Source organism: Poecilia formosa, unplaced genomic scaffold (genome assembly GCF_000485575.1).
Source record: "Poecilia formosa unplaced genomic scaffold, Poecilia_formosa-5.1.2 Scaffold25, whole genome shotgun sequence".
In the NCBI taxonomy this organism is placed as follows: Eukaryota; Metazoa; Chordata; class Actinopteri; order Cyprinodontiformes; family Poeciliidae; genus Poecilia; species Poecilia formosa.
In genome coordinates, this window is record NW_006799964.1 from 1,445,061 (window position 1) to 1,459,957 (window position 14,897).

A 14,897-nucleotide genomic window follows, 5' to 3' on the forward strand; every position below is an offset into this window, starting at 1 on the left:
GTTTTTTTTTTCTTTTAGTAGTATTATTATTTACAGTACTTAATTTAAATGGGTTTTTTTTGGATTAGCTTCCTAAATTATGCTCATTGAAATCTAATTGGGTTAATTTGTGCTTGAGCTTTACAAAACTTTTAAGTTTCAAATCATGCGCATAAATCATATACTGTATACTAAGAACAAAATAAGCCTCAGCTTTTGTTGTTGTTCATGACTGCTGGCAGCTTCTTAAGGTTTGTGAAACTGAAATAATTAGATTTAATAAAAAGACAAGAATTTGAAGGGGTTTTTTTTGCGTTATATTGGATACGTTATATTTTAGGCTGAGCAAAAGTTTAAAAAAAAATCCCTCTGCTCTGTGACGAAGAACAACTAGACCTTAGTTTTATTTTTTTCTCTCCTTTTCTGGTTCATCCAGCAGGAATACAACACTCATATATTGTAATTTTGTTGAAAATAAACAGCCATTGTGAGTTTCCTGTTCATGAGCCTTTTAGATGTTTGACTGCAGCAACATCTTTGCTGAGACAAAGCTCCTCTTCCTCATTTCACTTACTCCAATATTTATTCCACTTGTATCTGCCTTTGGCTTCTTCTTTTTTTTTCATTCTTGGCCGCCCTTTTTCCTATATCCAGCTTCATTAGTTCATAACAGGCCATCAACATGCATGGCAGGGTCCTGATTTAGACATTCAACTCAATTAGCCCCTAATGAGCCGAGAGCGGCTACCTGAATGGAAGTGTGCACTGCAGAGCAGGATAATAACCTGCGTCTACGTGGAACATACAGTAACACAACAGTAAACAGTAAAACATCAGGTTTTAATGTACATTCCTATTTCCTTCCTGTAGTTTTGCTCATTATCACACACAGGCATTTTTAGCCTTAAGAATCTTTGATTTAACTAAACTTTGTGAAAAGACTCAAAGTAAATTGTATTTTATGAAAATTGTATACAACTTTATGTTCTTAAAAACGTGTAATGGCCATCATGCTGATCATGAAATTATTGTCGGTAAATTAAAGTTCTGAATAAAACACAGTAGTTGAAGCATTTGACAGAAGATCCTGCAGTGTTAGATATTCTCTTATGTTTTCATATCTTTATATTAATCTTTCAGCATAAATATATTTTATGAGATGCTTGTTGAGATGTCATCGGGTCTGAGAAATATTACTTCAAATTTGTTGTATCATCTGTTATTACAAATAAACAGATGATACAAATCCAGGTGTGTTTCTGGAGTTTTTTACAGTATAAAGAAGATATTTGAGCTCTCTAAAGGTCTGCTGTTAGAAGGTGTGACATTGTAATCACAGACGAGTGAAAGAGGAGCCATTATGGATATGTGTTATTTTTCTGTTATTGTGAGGAACACATGGTCACTGGTAAATAAAACACATTTGCTCGGAGGAGTAGCAAGGAAGCTTATTTAGTTGCAGAACTAAAGACTAAAGATCACTAAGTGGTGAACCACCTTTCACTACTTAGTGAAAGGTGGTTCGAAATAGAACTGAACCCAAATGCACAGCGAGTTTTGCAGGATATTTTTTTTGTTAAAAAAAGAAACAAACAAGAAGAAAAAAAAACACTGAAAATCATCTTCCAATCAACATGGCAGACAAAGGATGGTTGTATCTCCTTGATTTTGGGGGATTTCTCAAACTGTTGTATAAAATACCCTTGTTTTTTTTTCTACAATCCATAATAGCATCGATTACTTTCTTGACTAATGCCACGTTTTTGTAAATTAATACAACCACGCCCTGCACCGTTTAGCTAACTGCATTAGCATTGTGCTTTGGAATTAGCTGAGGACAAATGCAACACACGTTGTTTGAAAAGCTATTAATTGACATTAGTCATATGATTCTAGAATAACCACGTAAGTGCCAAACAAAGTTTACCATGTGTCCATTTTCCAACATGTTTTTTTCCCTTCTGGGATCATGAGGGTTGTTGGTGCCTAACTCCAGCGGTCAAACAAAGTTTGCCTCTGGTCAAAAGAGAAAAAAATCTTCTGTTTTTTTCCCTCAATAACACTGGATCACATCAGCTTTCAGCACCTGACATCCACCATGAAGGGCTGGGAGGGAGCAGCTAAACACTGAAAGACTCCCTCTCTGTTCCCTAAATGGTTGAACTGATGGCGTTACAACTCCCCCAGGGTTACAATCATCCCTGGTTTGACTTGGTCTGTCACAAAACATCCCAATAAACTACTGTGGTATTACTGTGACTTTAAGAGAAAAGTTCAAAGAGGTTGCAGAATCTGCATCAGTCTAAATCACACTAAAATTGTGAGTTTTTGTCCACACAGTCCACTTAAGACTGTACTGTTGTGTTATCAGTGCATTGCATAGACAAAAGCCCAGCATGCAATAACATTGTTTTGATGTAGTCACACAATGCAACACTATTTCAGATCCCATTTGTGCTTACTGATAGTTCCTAAAATAACAAGAGAAAGAGTTGAACTGCTCCGTAAAGTCTTCTCCAGCTCACTTAAAGATTCACACTGTGTGGTCACCAATCCATGTGTGAAAATGGCATCTCATGCTCACTGAAGCACTGTGTTGCACTATGAGCCAGATGACTTGTAGACTATGCCTACACCATGAGCAAAGAAAGAAAACCTAATAATAAAAATAAATAAATAAATAAACTACTATGTACATGCGTTCAAAAGTGTCAGATTACCTCCTTTCAGTGCTGAATTTAGACTCAACCCTCTGAAACAATCACAGAGCAGCACACTGCTCTCACTAAATCATGATAATTGCATTAGTTCATCCACCACCTGGGGTGCTCATCTCTCAGGATCAGAGAAAACCAGGAATCATATGATCACGAGGGTCTTTATTTTTTTATAGCATTCCATCAAAGTAAAAATATTTATGGCTCCAAATAAATGCAACAAACTGAAGCCACAAACAAACAACATTAATTGTAAGACCATTAGTTCGCTCCTTGTGTTTTATGTTTGTGCATTATGCTCGCAGAAATTCTCCTCCCTTTTGTTTATTTTCTAATTTTATCTGATCCTCGTTCAGGATCACAGGGAAGCTGGAGCACATTCCCTTCAGCCAATACAGGACCGGCACGACACACTGCAGCCAAGTTCCTGGTCCATCTGACAATGATTCACACACATACATGCCCAGACCTAAGTGCAATTTATAGCAGTTAGCTTAGATACATGGTTTTAGACCGTGAGGGGAAACTGCAATATCCGGAGATAAACCAGAGATGCCTGGAGAAAGCACACCCTATATGTTGCCAGAAGTATTCATCTGTCTGCCTTCATGCACAGTTAACCCTGAGTGACATCCCAGTTTTAATCCACAGGGGTAAATCTGATATTCTTCCACCCTTGGCATCTGTAGCAGCTTAGACATTCCTGGAAGAGCTTTAAAATAAAGTTTTGGACTCTTCCAGAACACTAGTAAAATCAGACCCTGATTTTGGACAAACAGCACAGCATCTGCTCTAATTAATCTACTCTGTTGTGTTGAGGCAACGGAGAGGCCACTCAGGCTTTCCACTTCAATTTTGCTCATCCATGTCTTGACGGACACCGCTTTGTGCACTGGGGCTCAGCTGTGTTCAAACAGGACAGGGTCGTCCCCAAAAATATTCCCAGAGTTAAGATCAGGAAGTTGTTCAAAAATTCTTCAACATAACCAAAAGATAGCTTTCTCGCTTAATTGCTAAATGCTGTGTATAGTGAAAAAGCATGGATAAACATACAGCAAGAGTTACAATGAATTGATTTATTTTATAGCATGTTAACATTTTAGAATAGTTCAACCAAAGGCCAGACCTAAATCGAATTGTTAGCTTTGGCAGAACTCAAATAGTCTCCGATCTGGTTGAGCTCGAGAGGCAAAAAAAAAAAAATTATCCTATAGAGAAGCAAAACTGGCACAGGCATGAAACCTCAAAAGATCTGCAGCTGTAATTGCTTCTACAAAGTATTGACTCTGGGGCTGAATATATATGCATAGAACAGTTTTAAAAAAAAACAATTCCTTATAAACATCACAATTATGCCTTACTGTGTAAACAGTACATTAGATAGGAACAGAGATTGAGAGGTCTTCTTTGTGGAAGGGTTTGGAACAATCACCTCATTATGAATGCCTGGAAGCCAAAGGAAATACCTTTGGCTTTTAAGAAGAATAATTTAAAAACTAATATCCTGTGAAAAATGCGGTGGATAATAAGTATGAATGAATGTTCACTGTGAATAACTGGCTGCACCGGAAAGCAGCCCGTTACAAACCTCGCGCAAATTATGGGATGGGTAAGTTTAGACCCTTCAATATCAGCAGCAAGGTGCTTCCGCTATAACAGAACCGTTACAAACCATATGAAGTAGGAGAGAAAGAGCTGGTTTTGCAACACGTCAGCGCAATAGTAACTTAGTTACTAAAAGAAAGCTTAAATAGATGTATTCCCCCAGCTCACAGATACAAGTGGAAAAAACATGAAGCAAAGTCTGATATGATAAACCTTTTGATATCTTTTTATTTCCAGTACTTGGAGCAAAAAAATAAAAAACACAAACAAATCATTACATTTAAAACCAAAACCATGGACGTGGCTCTGGAGAGGAGAGAAATAATCAAAGCTCATCGCCTCTCCTTTATCCCCCGCTTTCCTTTCATTCTCCTCTGAGGAAGTTTATTAAAGACCCATGCTGCCCTTGCCTATTCAATCACTTTTCAGTGAAAAGTAATGGTCGTGCTGCATGAATGCATAGACTGGCAATTCATTACTGTAATCAGAACATGAACACCCCCGAATCCCTACTCTCGTCTCCGCTCTTCTCTCTGTGTAGTTTTCAATGCTGCACAGAATGTGTCATGCTTAAAACTGGGTTGTTTAAACCAACATTCAGCTAATAGGTGCATGTGAGTATTTAGATACCCTCTTTCTTCTGTAAACTAAACGCAACACAGTAGATCTACAACCTGTAGTAGCACAATAAATAGAAGAATTAAACCCACTAATGCCAAACAGCAGAATGCTGCGTTCGCGTATAGCAGATGGGATGCATTGCAACACAAGATCATCAGATCATCAGACTCCCAGTTCACACCTTCTGCTGTCAAAAATGTAGCAGAGGGCCAGGTTGATCATCAATTTTGATCATAGCTTTATTGGCAATTTTTCATCTCTGCCGAAGGGCAATTTAACGTTTCCACTGGAGGTAATTTTCTCATTTTCACCCACTTCCACTCAGCTGCGTTTACTTTCCCTCACCCTCTGCTCCAGCTCCCGCAGCACTCTCTCGCTGACTGGTTGAGCCTTGGCCACCACGGCTCTCCCGTCGCCTGGCTTCGCGACGATCGTCATGATGCAGCACATGTCCACCAGCTCTTCCTGGCATCTACGCATGCCGGAGTCTAGCTCCCCCCTGCGCGACGGGTCGCGCTTCAGAGCCGTCTTCTCTGCTACGGAGAACCCCAGTAAGCCTGTCAAAACCTCATTGGATAACTCCACATCCAGGTAACCAGTCCCATCAGATATAGAAGCAGAAACACTCCAGACTCCATTACTGCTGGTCAGCTTTCCCAGCAGAGTCACAATGAAGGCTTTGACGCGGACCTCAGTGGGTTGTGAACGTGGTTTAGACAGAAGCTTGTCAAGTAAGCATAAATAGGTAAAAGGTGCAGATGTCAGAGTGAGTGCAGGGACGCTAAGATCACCTTCTGCAGCGTTTAAACTGTGAGTTTTCTCTTGAGGTGTTCCAGTCACAGTTTTTGGGGACATCCAGGAAAGGCTAGAGCTGGTGTTGCTTTCTCTAGCTCTTCCAAATTGTTCTTTAGCAGAGATTTGAGACAGTCCCCTAAGCCGCTGCCTTTGCACCGGATTGGGCTCAACTTCTTGAAAAAGACAGTCCGTGTCTTCATCCATAAAATCGTCATCATTAACACCCAACCCCAACTCTTTGGATGTCTCTAAGGCTAATGGAGAAAAGAAGGCTTTGGACGTCGTTGAAGCCTCCCTAATGAATCCTTGATGATCTCTTTTCAGGGATCTGGAGGGAACAGACCCTTCAAATGTCCCAGATCCATGTGAAGTTTGCGCCTCAAATCGAACAGGTTGGGCTTTTGTTGCTCTTTCCACACCGCTTTGATTTTCTAATATTCTGTTATTCTGATGTGTGCTTCTATGATCGTTGTCAACGTTTCCACTTTCCTGTAAAATAACGCTGTCTAACTCGTCCAGGGGAAAGTCTTCATCAGGAAATTCGTCATTTGCCATGTTGTCTTCTTGGCTATTTTGATCCGTCATGTCAGAGTGGAACAACTCAACGAGGTCCTCGTCATCCTCGTTTCTTCGAACTGACCCACCCCTGTTAGTTTGTGTTGAACCAGATCTGTGAAAAGGAGAGGAAGTTTGACTCCTAAAAGATACAAATAAACCAATTATTTTCCAAAATATTGCAAAGAAAATGTTTCTGATAAGATATACAGTAGCTGCTGTAAGATTATGGACCCCAACTTGCTACATTTGCATTTATGGAAATATAACAACATAGTTTACAAGCCGTGACAGAAATTATTAATTGTTTTCCAATTTAATCTAGACATGTAACAAGAAATTAGTAGACAATCAGAACAAACTGATTTCCAGCACGACCAGTCTGTTGGAAACTGAAAAATCCCAACTTTTCTTCGAACCAGTAAACGCACCAAACATAAGCACAACAAAGGTTAAGCACTGACATGGTTGGCATGGGAAGTTGTTACTGAATAAGACTTATTTTTGCTAGTTCAGTGTTTTGTTTTTAAAATACCATCATAGGACTGCACAGAAATTTAAAAGGCTACTTTATGGGCAACTATGTTTTCTAAAAAAAGTCTGCGGTTCATTCAGGCTGTGAGGAAGCAAGAGAGCAAGACTTTCAACAGACACCAGGAAGGCTGAATGTTTTATGGCAAAATTGTTCTGTTTAATCATCCTGAGCTTTCAATCTCTGTCTGTCATGGAACATTATCTGGAAGTGTTAAAAGCTTGTTTGGGCTAAGCTAATTTGGTTTAGCGATGTGGTAATAACTATAAGAACCTAAACAATAATAGTAATAATTCTGTCTTTGTTTCAAAATACATATAAAATCTTGGTTTACGGTGACCACTCTTTTGCAGGCGTTGTGCTTTCGCCTCTGTTTCAAATAAACAATTATATACTGATTATGGCAAGAAGGCAAGAAAATTATATTGTGATAGCAAACGTTACATCACCTTAAATTACAGTAGTTAAAAGAGTCTAAAATAGGTGTTGGCAGGCCAACACTTGAACGGATTGGTGGATCTCTACCGCAGTCCTTTGCCAAGACACATGGAGCTTGTTTTTCAGCAGAGACACACCAACTGACAAAACAGTGAAGCACCTGGAAGAAATTGTTACATTTGGGCATGATTTGGTCTTTAATGTGATGGACCGAAATTGGGATGTAAATGATTGGATCTGCAAGAAGGACAGACACCAGAGAGGCCCAACTGGAAACTCTCTGAGAGTTAAAATACAGAGTGGAGATGTTACATAGAGTAGGTATTGCATTTGTTGTACCAAGTGGCATGATGTTAATAATGGGAACCTGAGATCAAGCACAGACATGTCACCCCAACATTTTGTCCATTTTCTTCAAAGACGAGTATGTAAACTATTTAATTTTACTTGTATATAACCGAACAAAAAAAACAAACAAAAAAAAAATTAAGCACAACATATTGGGACAGTTGATCACTGACCTGAATGAGACAATGTCCCCGACAACGGAGGACAGAGTCGAGGTCTCCTGCACGGTCCCATAACCACTATCTCTAGATGGCTGAACCTGAAGGACTTCAGCCTCACTGTGTTCCTCCAGACTGGCCAGCAGCTCTGCATCGTCCACCTCCAGGTCCTCCACTGCCTGGTTGTCTTCAAAGACCAAAAAAAATAAAATTATGATCATTTTTATTACAAAAGACGGGGTATTCTCATCTAGCTGTTTTATTATAACAACATTAATTTACTTAATATGGGTGGATCATTATTGTAGTGATTATCATGAAAAATATATTATATGAATTTTTATTTATTGCTGCCATACTAAATTGAAAAACTGACAGCATTTTCAAAATTGTTATTTGTATTGTTTTCGCCACTGTTTGTTCCATGAGAGCATTAATAAACATCAGAAAATGAGAATATGAGAATAAATCAAACTTCTTTATGTGACTGGTGTTCTGAAAAAGCCAATTTCAAATGTGAATATACTTTTCAACAGCAGCATTTGTGGGGCAGCGATTCCTGTGGCATGTAGTCACAGCCAGTTACTTAAAATAAGACTGAAAAGTAATAAACATATTTTTTGTCATCCCTTTTCTCACTAATATAATGCTACCACAACATATTACGAAAATGTTCATATCGCCCTTCATCAAAGATCCTTAAACTCTTGTGGTTCCACCTTGTCGTGGTTGCATCGAAGCCTCTTCGTCTTGCTGCTGCTCTGGCTCTGGGAGGCCCAGCGTCCGGCACAACACCCGGCCCTGTCGTGGAATAATAGATGTGCGCAATTACTGTTATAAAAAAAACAGAAAGAACGAGTTTTAAAGATTCAGAACAAATACAAGAAAAATCCAACATCTCTATGCAAAGCTAACCTGAGTATTCCTCTCCACCAAGTCCTCCACCTCACCACCCAGGATCTTTACATTGGACGGCCCCAAAAACACAACACCAAGTCTGCAAACCATCTTGCCTTGCAACTGCAGCTTTGCTCCAGGCCTAAGAAAGTTCACAGCAACTTAGAAAATTAACAAGTTGCTAAAAATGCACACAATAATATGAAAACACGAATTAGAAACAAGCTGTAGCAGTTATAATTATTGAATGTTTGGTGATTCTGTAAAGATAGAAAGTGTTAAGCAGTTAATGCTTTATAAGTCTGTTGATAACCTGAGAGTTGAACTGAGCGCAGGGATGGATTGATACTCCATGGCCTCCAAGCTCTGAACTCCGTCTGTAATCTGCAGAGCAAATATATCATGTTTTCATGCTAGATGCAGCATCTTTAGCATTCACATATTCAAACCTTTGCAGAATTCACAGAAAAAAACTACAGTATTTACATACAACAAATAATAATTAAAAATGACTTGTTAGATACCAGGATGAGAATAAGAATTTTTAAGGCTGTTGTTTAACTTTCCTCAACTTCAGACATTTTTCACATGTTTTCTTAGGACTGAAAGAAATTGTATAATTAGTCTGAGATCAGGGCTTTGTGATGGTAACTCCAAAACATTTGACTTTCTCGTCCTAAGGCCACTTTGTAGATAATTTATCTGTATGCTTGGGATTACTGTTCATTTGGAACATCAATTTTTGCTTTTAATGACGTGCAGTTCAAGCACTATGTTTGAGATGTTGCTGACGTGTGTCTCCTCTGCATCTGTGCCCTTAAGTTAATTAGAAACTTACAAAATCCAAATACCAAAGCTGTTTAAATTTATGGTTATTATTCTGTATGTAAACTTTTGATTTGGATGAAAGTAATTGCTAAAAAAAATAAAAACCTTTATAATTCTAGCATTCTACAAACAATTTTGGTAATCCAAACGGACCTGAAACAGGAACGATTTAGTCTAAATAAATATCAGACAGAGAGAAAAAGGGTTATGTGTCTTTACACACAAAGTGTAAGTAAAGATTTTGTTTCAGTTATGTGCTGTAAATCTTTTAGTCTGGAAAAATATAAGCAGCAGAAAAAACAAGGAACTTTTGAAACTTTTCAAAATAATGTTAGCGCTATAAAGTATGCACAAATTCAAAGAAAATGATTGTCTTGCGATAAACATCACAATAAGACATCTCTACAATTTACTCCTCTTTGTGCTCTCATTGACTGCATCCTATCACTCTGATTCAGAAAGAGCAGCAGACGCATTCACCATCGTACTGAATAAAAGATGAAGTGGGGTCTTAGCAGCAAATATTGTGCAGCCATTCAGAAGTTCAGTGTTCATATTCTTTTAGTGTCAAAGTGCTAAAACCAGTAAGTACGTCAATGAAAAACGCCTTCAATTAAAGCCCTCTTCCAAGGAAACCTTTTGAAAAAAATAAATAAATGAAAAAATCAGGTTGTTATAAAAAAAAGAGATTGAGAAAACCTACTTATTATGTTCTCTCCCTATGCTTTCACGTGTTTATGTAAGAAGGCATGGCATTCTTGTTTCTTTTCATTTCTAAAGAACACAGAAATGCATTTTCTCATAAGCCATAACGGAGAAGTGACAGTGACCTGGAGCAGCAGCATGCGGGTCGCTTTGGCCTCCCAGGGCCTCTGAGTGGTCTGTGTGACAGCGGAGACCTCATCATTGGTGCAGTCTGTACCCCTCCACTTCTGCAGCTGACCATATGCAGGCTGACTGACATCCAGCAATGAGTCAACCTGAAGCAAAAGGAGACTAATCAGCTGTGGTTCATGCTGCCTTCACAATTATTTTGTGATCATCCAGTAGCTTTTTTTTTCCACATTGTACTTTTTGGTTAAGAGGCCGAGTTTAATTTTTTTGCCTGTACTGTAATGGATGAAAATTCGATTAACCCTCCATACCTGACTATCAGGAAAAATATTAAATTATACCTAGTCTAGGAACTATCATTTTGGACGCTTTTGAACTTGTGGTTCTGGGATTCTAAGCCATTTTTAATGTAAGAAATGTATTCAGGGTGTATTTAGTTTTCCACAAATTTCCCTAATTTGGTTCAATATTTGCTTGAGAAAGACAGAAAAGGTTGGATCTGAGATGTGTATTTCTGTACACTTGGGTTGGTGTTTAAATAATTTCGGAACCAGATGCACTGCAAATCAACAGATAGTGCGCTTCTTCTTTTTTTTTTTTGTAACAGTTTTTGCTTAAAATAGTACATCAAATGAACACAGAAGTCAATCATAGGCAGAAGTGTGCGGTATGAAGGCATTTTCCTCTGGGGAGTCCAAAGTACTTTCCAAAGAAATAATAATTTTAAAAAACTTCAAGTGTTTTCTGACACAATGCTGTTTTCTGCATTTAAGGAACTTGTACCCCTTTTTCATAATGTTTTTATTTATAATGAATTCAACAAGGCTTATTGTTTGACTTTATTTCCTGAGTTTCCATATTTATTTGAGATTATAAGCAAAAACATATAGCCAAAGCTGAGGAGGGAAAGGATTGGGACTGAGATTATAACCCGCACTAAAATATATTTGATTTTATTTTTACCATTTTGGTCTTCAATAATCTAGTTTTCACATTTTATTTTTTTTCAGGAAATGTACCTAATATGATGAAACAAGGCAGCAACACCGGTTATATAATTGCTCATCTTTTTCTCAACCGGTCTGCGTGCTGTCTAGCTAAAATCTGATTTATCTTAATTTGCTGATATTTATGCCACACAAAGCATCCATACTCATAATAATTCATAGTTCTGCAGTCATAATGGGTCACGTTGGCAATATGAATATGTACTTACCTGAAACCATGTTTATTTTCGCTGTAATGAGTATTTTAAAATGAAGCATTCTATTGTTTTATTAGATTAGGCCTCAAGTGGTTTTCATAAAAAACTGCAGTTGTCGTCAGTTAAGGAACAGCTTAAAATATTGTAGATCTCTTTTTAAACACAAAATGTTGTTTCATCATCTTTTTTTTTTTTTAAATATAGTTTTAGGTTTTTGGTCAGACTTCCGCAATCCCAAGCGAAAGAGAAAATAATGCATTTAAGAAAAAAAAACAAAACAAAACAAAACAAAAAAAAAAAAAAAAACACAGCACCTGGACACAAAAGGTGCCATTGAGTTCTGTCTTCTGGGCCTGAGCGAGCCCTTCAGGGAGAACTGGGTGATCCAGGTCTCTCAGATCTGTCATGAGCCACTGATCCAAGACCTAAAATTGAGCATCAAACAGATAGTTTTAAGTGACACTCGTACCAAATCTCTTAATTTCACACAGACGATTGACCGTGGAATTATTGTTCATTGTCAGATGGCTAATCAAAACTGACCCTACGGGAGGTCAAATGATGCATGTTGAAAAGTCTGAGTTAAAGTCTGAGTTAGTCAAAGCAATGATTTAACAGAAATATTAGCCTCGTCACGGGGTGTTTGAGGTGCATTGACTCAGTAGCGTGATCAAATCCCTGCAGCTTATTCATTTCTTACCAATGACTGCACAAGTACGTGTGCGTCAAAAAAAATAAAATAAAATTAAAAAAAAAAAATAAATAAGTGCTCTGGAATGATTGGCATCTGGGAACCATGTGGGCTACCTTAATAAACTGATAACATGGTCGTCCTGGAACCATAACGAGACTATGTGCCCTCCACCCCCCGAAAAATTAAGCAATATCTTCGACAAGTATCTGAAAAGAGATAGACTTTGGCCCTGGAAGGACACAGCTGCTCAGTAGCAATATTTCAGTCCACTGTGGCGTATGAGAGATGCGTCAGTGCAAGAAAACATACCCCACATGACGCCACCACCAGCTGGTACAGCTGACACCCGGCATGATGGATACGTGCTGTTTACACTAAAATTCTTCTCCGCTATCTGTTGCAACAGAAACCAGGGATTTTCAGACGAGGAGGTGTCATTTTATTCCACATGATCGGCACATACCGAGATTTGATCTTATTGTTCTCGGTTGTAACTATTAAGTAATTATGGTAATGGGCTTTCAAAGTTAAAGCAAAAATGCTTTCAGTTGGGAAATGGAACATTCACATTTTTTTCTAAAAATTCTCATTTGCAAATTAAAAAAAAAACAACAAAAAAAACTACTAAAGCTGCATAATATTATAAAAACAAGCACACTGTTAATACGAAATATTTCAATGATGATGCCATTTTCCATCACCATCACGTCCCTTACACTCTCCGTGAGTTTTAGCGAGAGATGAACTGAGGTTTGTGGTCAATTACTGATCTGATTTTTGCAAAGCTTGAATGTACAAATTACAATTTCAAAAGATTATGTTTTTTTCTTAATTAACTATAAAATAAGATAATTTTTTTTTTTTTTTTACATATTTTCCATGGTCTTCCGGGCCTAGGTAGGTGAAGTTAGCATTCTAAAAAGCAGCAGTATTCATGTATATTCCAAAGAAGGTAACATTTTACTATAACTGGGAGTTCTCTAAATGATTGCCAACATTACATTCCATTACATTATGTGCCAAACCAGAGGTTAAAAAGTTCAAAAGGATAAAACAGGACCAGTTTTGTAGTTCTCCGTTTACCCTTCCCATTATTTGCAAAATGTTTTTCTCTCTCTCTCTCCCTGACTAACCCACAGCACTAAACAATTAATAGTTTCCTTTAAAACAGCATCTTAGATCTCTGCTTTCTCCCCCTTTATTGTAAACATCTCACTGATTATTAAAGTATCTAACTCTCCCCCTCCTCCTTTGTAGTACATTATACTGGTAGTTTTGTATGATGCTTAATATCAGAAAAAGTCAGGTCAGGTCCAATCAAGTCCCATTCAACTCACCAGCTGATTTCTTGATGCATATCTATGGGAATAAAAGTAAATAACCAGATAGTGCTGCCTAAATGGACACATTAGACAGGACACAAATGCACATTAATTGTGTTAAAAGCAATTGTTTTAGCACCAATTGTGCCCAGTTCAGGATGAGAAGAATACAGATTTGAGAGCTATTCAGTCTAGCTTTATTTTTCATTCCTAATAGCAATATTTGCCCTTTTTTTAATATAGTCTATTCACCCCCAAGTCTAGTATGACTTGGGGGTGGGGGAAATTACATTTGACGCCAAGATTTAAACTATGCATTTCTGGCCCATTCTGAATGCTGTGTAAAAACAAATGGATGTTTTCCAAGTAGAGCAATTGTGTGACCTGAAGAGACAGTAAGAAAGAAGGAGACAGAAACAGTACTGAAATGAATGTTTTGATGTGATTTGTCAGACCAGAGTGTGATGACCTGGCTGTACCTACCTGCTGATTGATTTGCTGCTGAGACAGATGATCTGCTCCTCCAGTCTCTCCTTGAATCCACTCAACGCAGGCTTCAAGCCAGGCAAAGGGAACCTGTACATGGCGAGAGGACTGCAGCCAGGCCTGAGTAGCCCGTACTACTGACGGTGTCTCTGGGGCCATCCTCCTCTACTTTCTCTGCAGTTTATATTGCAGCTATTTTCTGCAAGTATTCTATTATCTGGAATTACATACAGACAACTTTTAAACTTTGTTATGTCAGCCGTCTTTAATTTAGAATTATCACCATTTAGTTGATTTTCTTAACTTCAGGATGGAATTATACAACGGATACAAATCCATTGTCATAGGAGTGTGAGAGGTATGGGTCCATTAGAACCTATCATATTAAGTATGCCTAATATGAACGTGTAGCGTGGATATAATCTGAAGAAGAAGAAAAAAAGAAGAGGCATCAAAAACAAGAGCAATTATATACTGTGATTAAGAAAAGTATGCATGTTCAAGTAATTGTTGCGTAAAGTTACCTACGCAGAAAATGAAAGCGTTACATCCACAAGGCGAGCTAGTACGAAACGAAGGCGCCAAAGTTGACTAACCAAAACATCAGTTAGCAAGACCGAGGGAATAGCTGTTCATGGCCTCAGAACATCCGGAGCACAACGATTTCCCAATAAAACATTACAAGCCTACTTTAAGAGAAGTTATAACAACAAGCAAATTACTATCAGGCTGACAGGTAAATTATTTTTTACCTACGGGATAAACTAGAAATACAGCTTTGCATATCCACATCCGGAAATAAGGCGTTAGAAACGTCCCTCTTCACATGATTGGCAATATTTCCACACAATGGCAGTCGTCGTACCGTTGACGTGCTTTCCATT

At 38.1% G+C, this 14,897-nt stretch overlaps 1 protein-coding gene across 8 annotated transcripts; it reads right to left on the reverse strand.

The window, feature by feature from the left end:
- Positions 1–3,917: 3,917 nt before the first annotated feature.
- Positions 3,918–14,811, reverse strand: rmi1 (RMI1, RecQ mediated genome instability 1, homolog (S. cerevisiae)). Of its 8 annotated transcripts, none has more exons than XM_016669489.1 (9): positions 14,610–14,811; positions 14,011–14,230; positions 11,826–11,936; positions 10,304–10,453; positions 8,959–9,029; positions 8,664–8,787; positions 8,468–8,549; positions 7,764–7,935; positions 3,918–6,414 (listed from the first exon to the last, which is right to left on the reverse strand). In XM_016669489.1, exons 2-9 carry the CDS (start codon positions 14,170–14,172, stop codon positions 5,244–5,246), a joined length of 2,043 nt encoding a protein of 680 aa, XP_016524975.1. In that variant the 5' UTR covers positions 14,173–14,230; positions 14,610–14,811; the 3' UTR covers positions 3,918–5,243. The 8 variants fall into 8 exon arrangements, with proteins under 8 accessions (XP_016524975.1, XP_016524974.1, XP_016524973.1 ...); XM_016669488.1 differs by having other exon boundaries at positions 14,562–14,811; XM_016669487.1 differs by having other exon boundaries at positions 14,011–14,436; positions 14,562–14,811.
- Between the last annotated feature and the right edge of the window lie 86 nt (positions 14,812–14,897).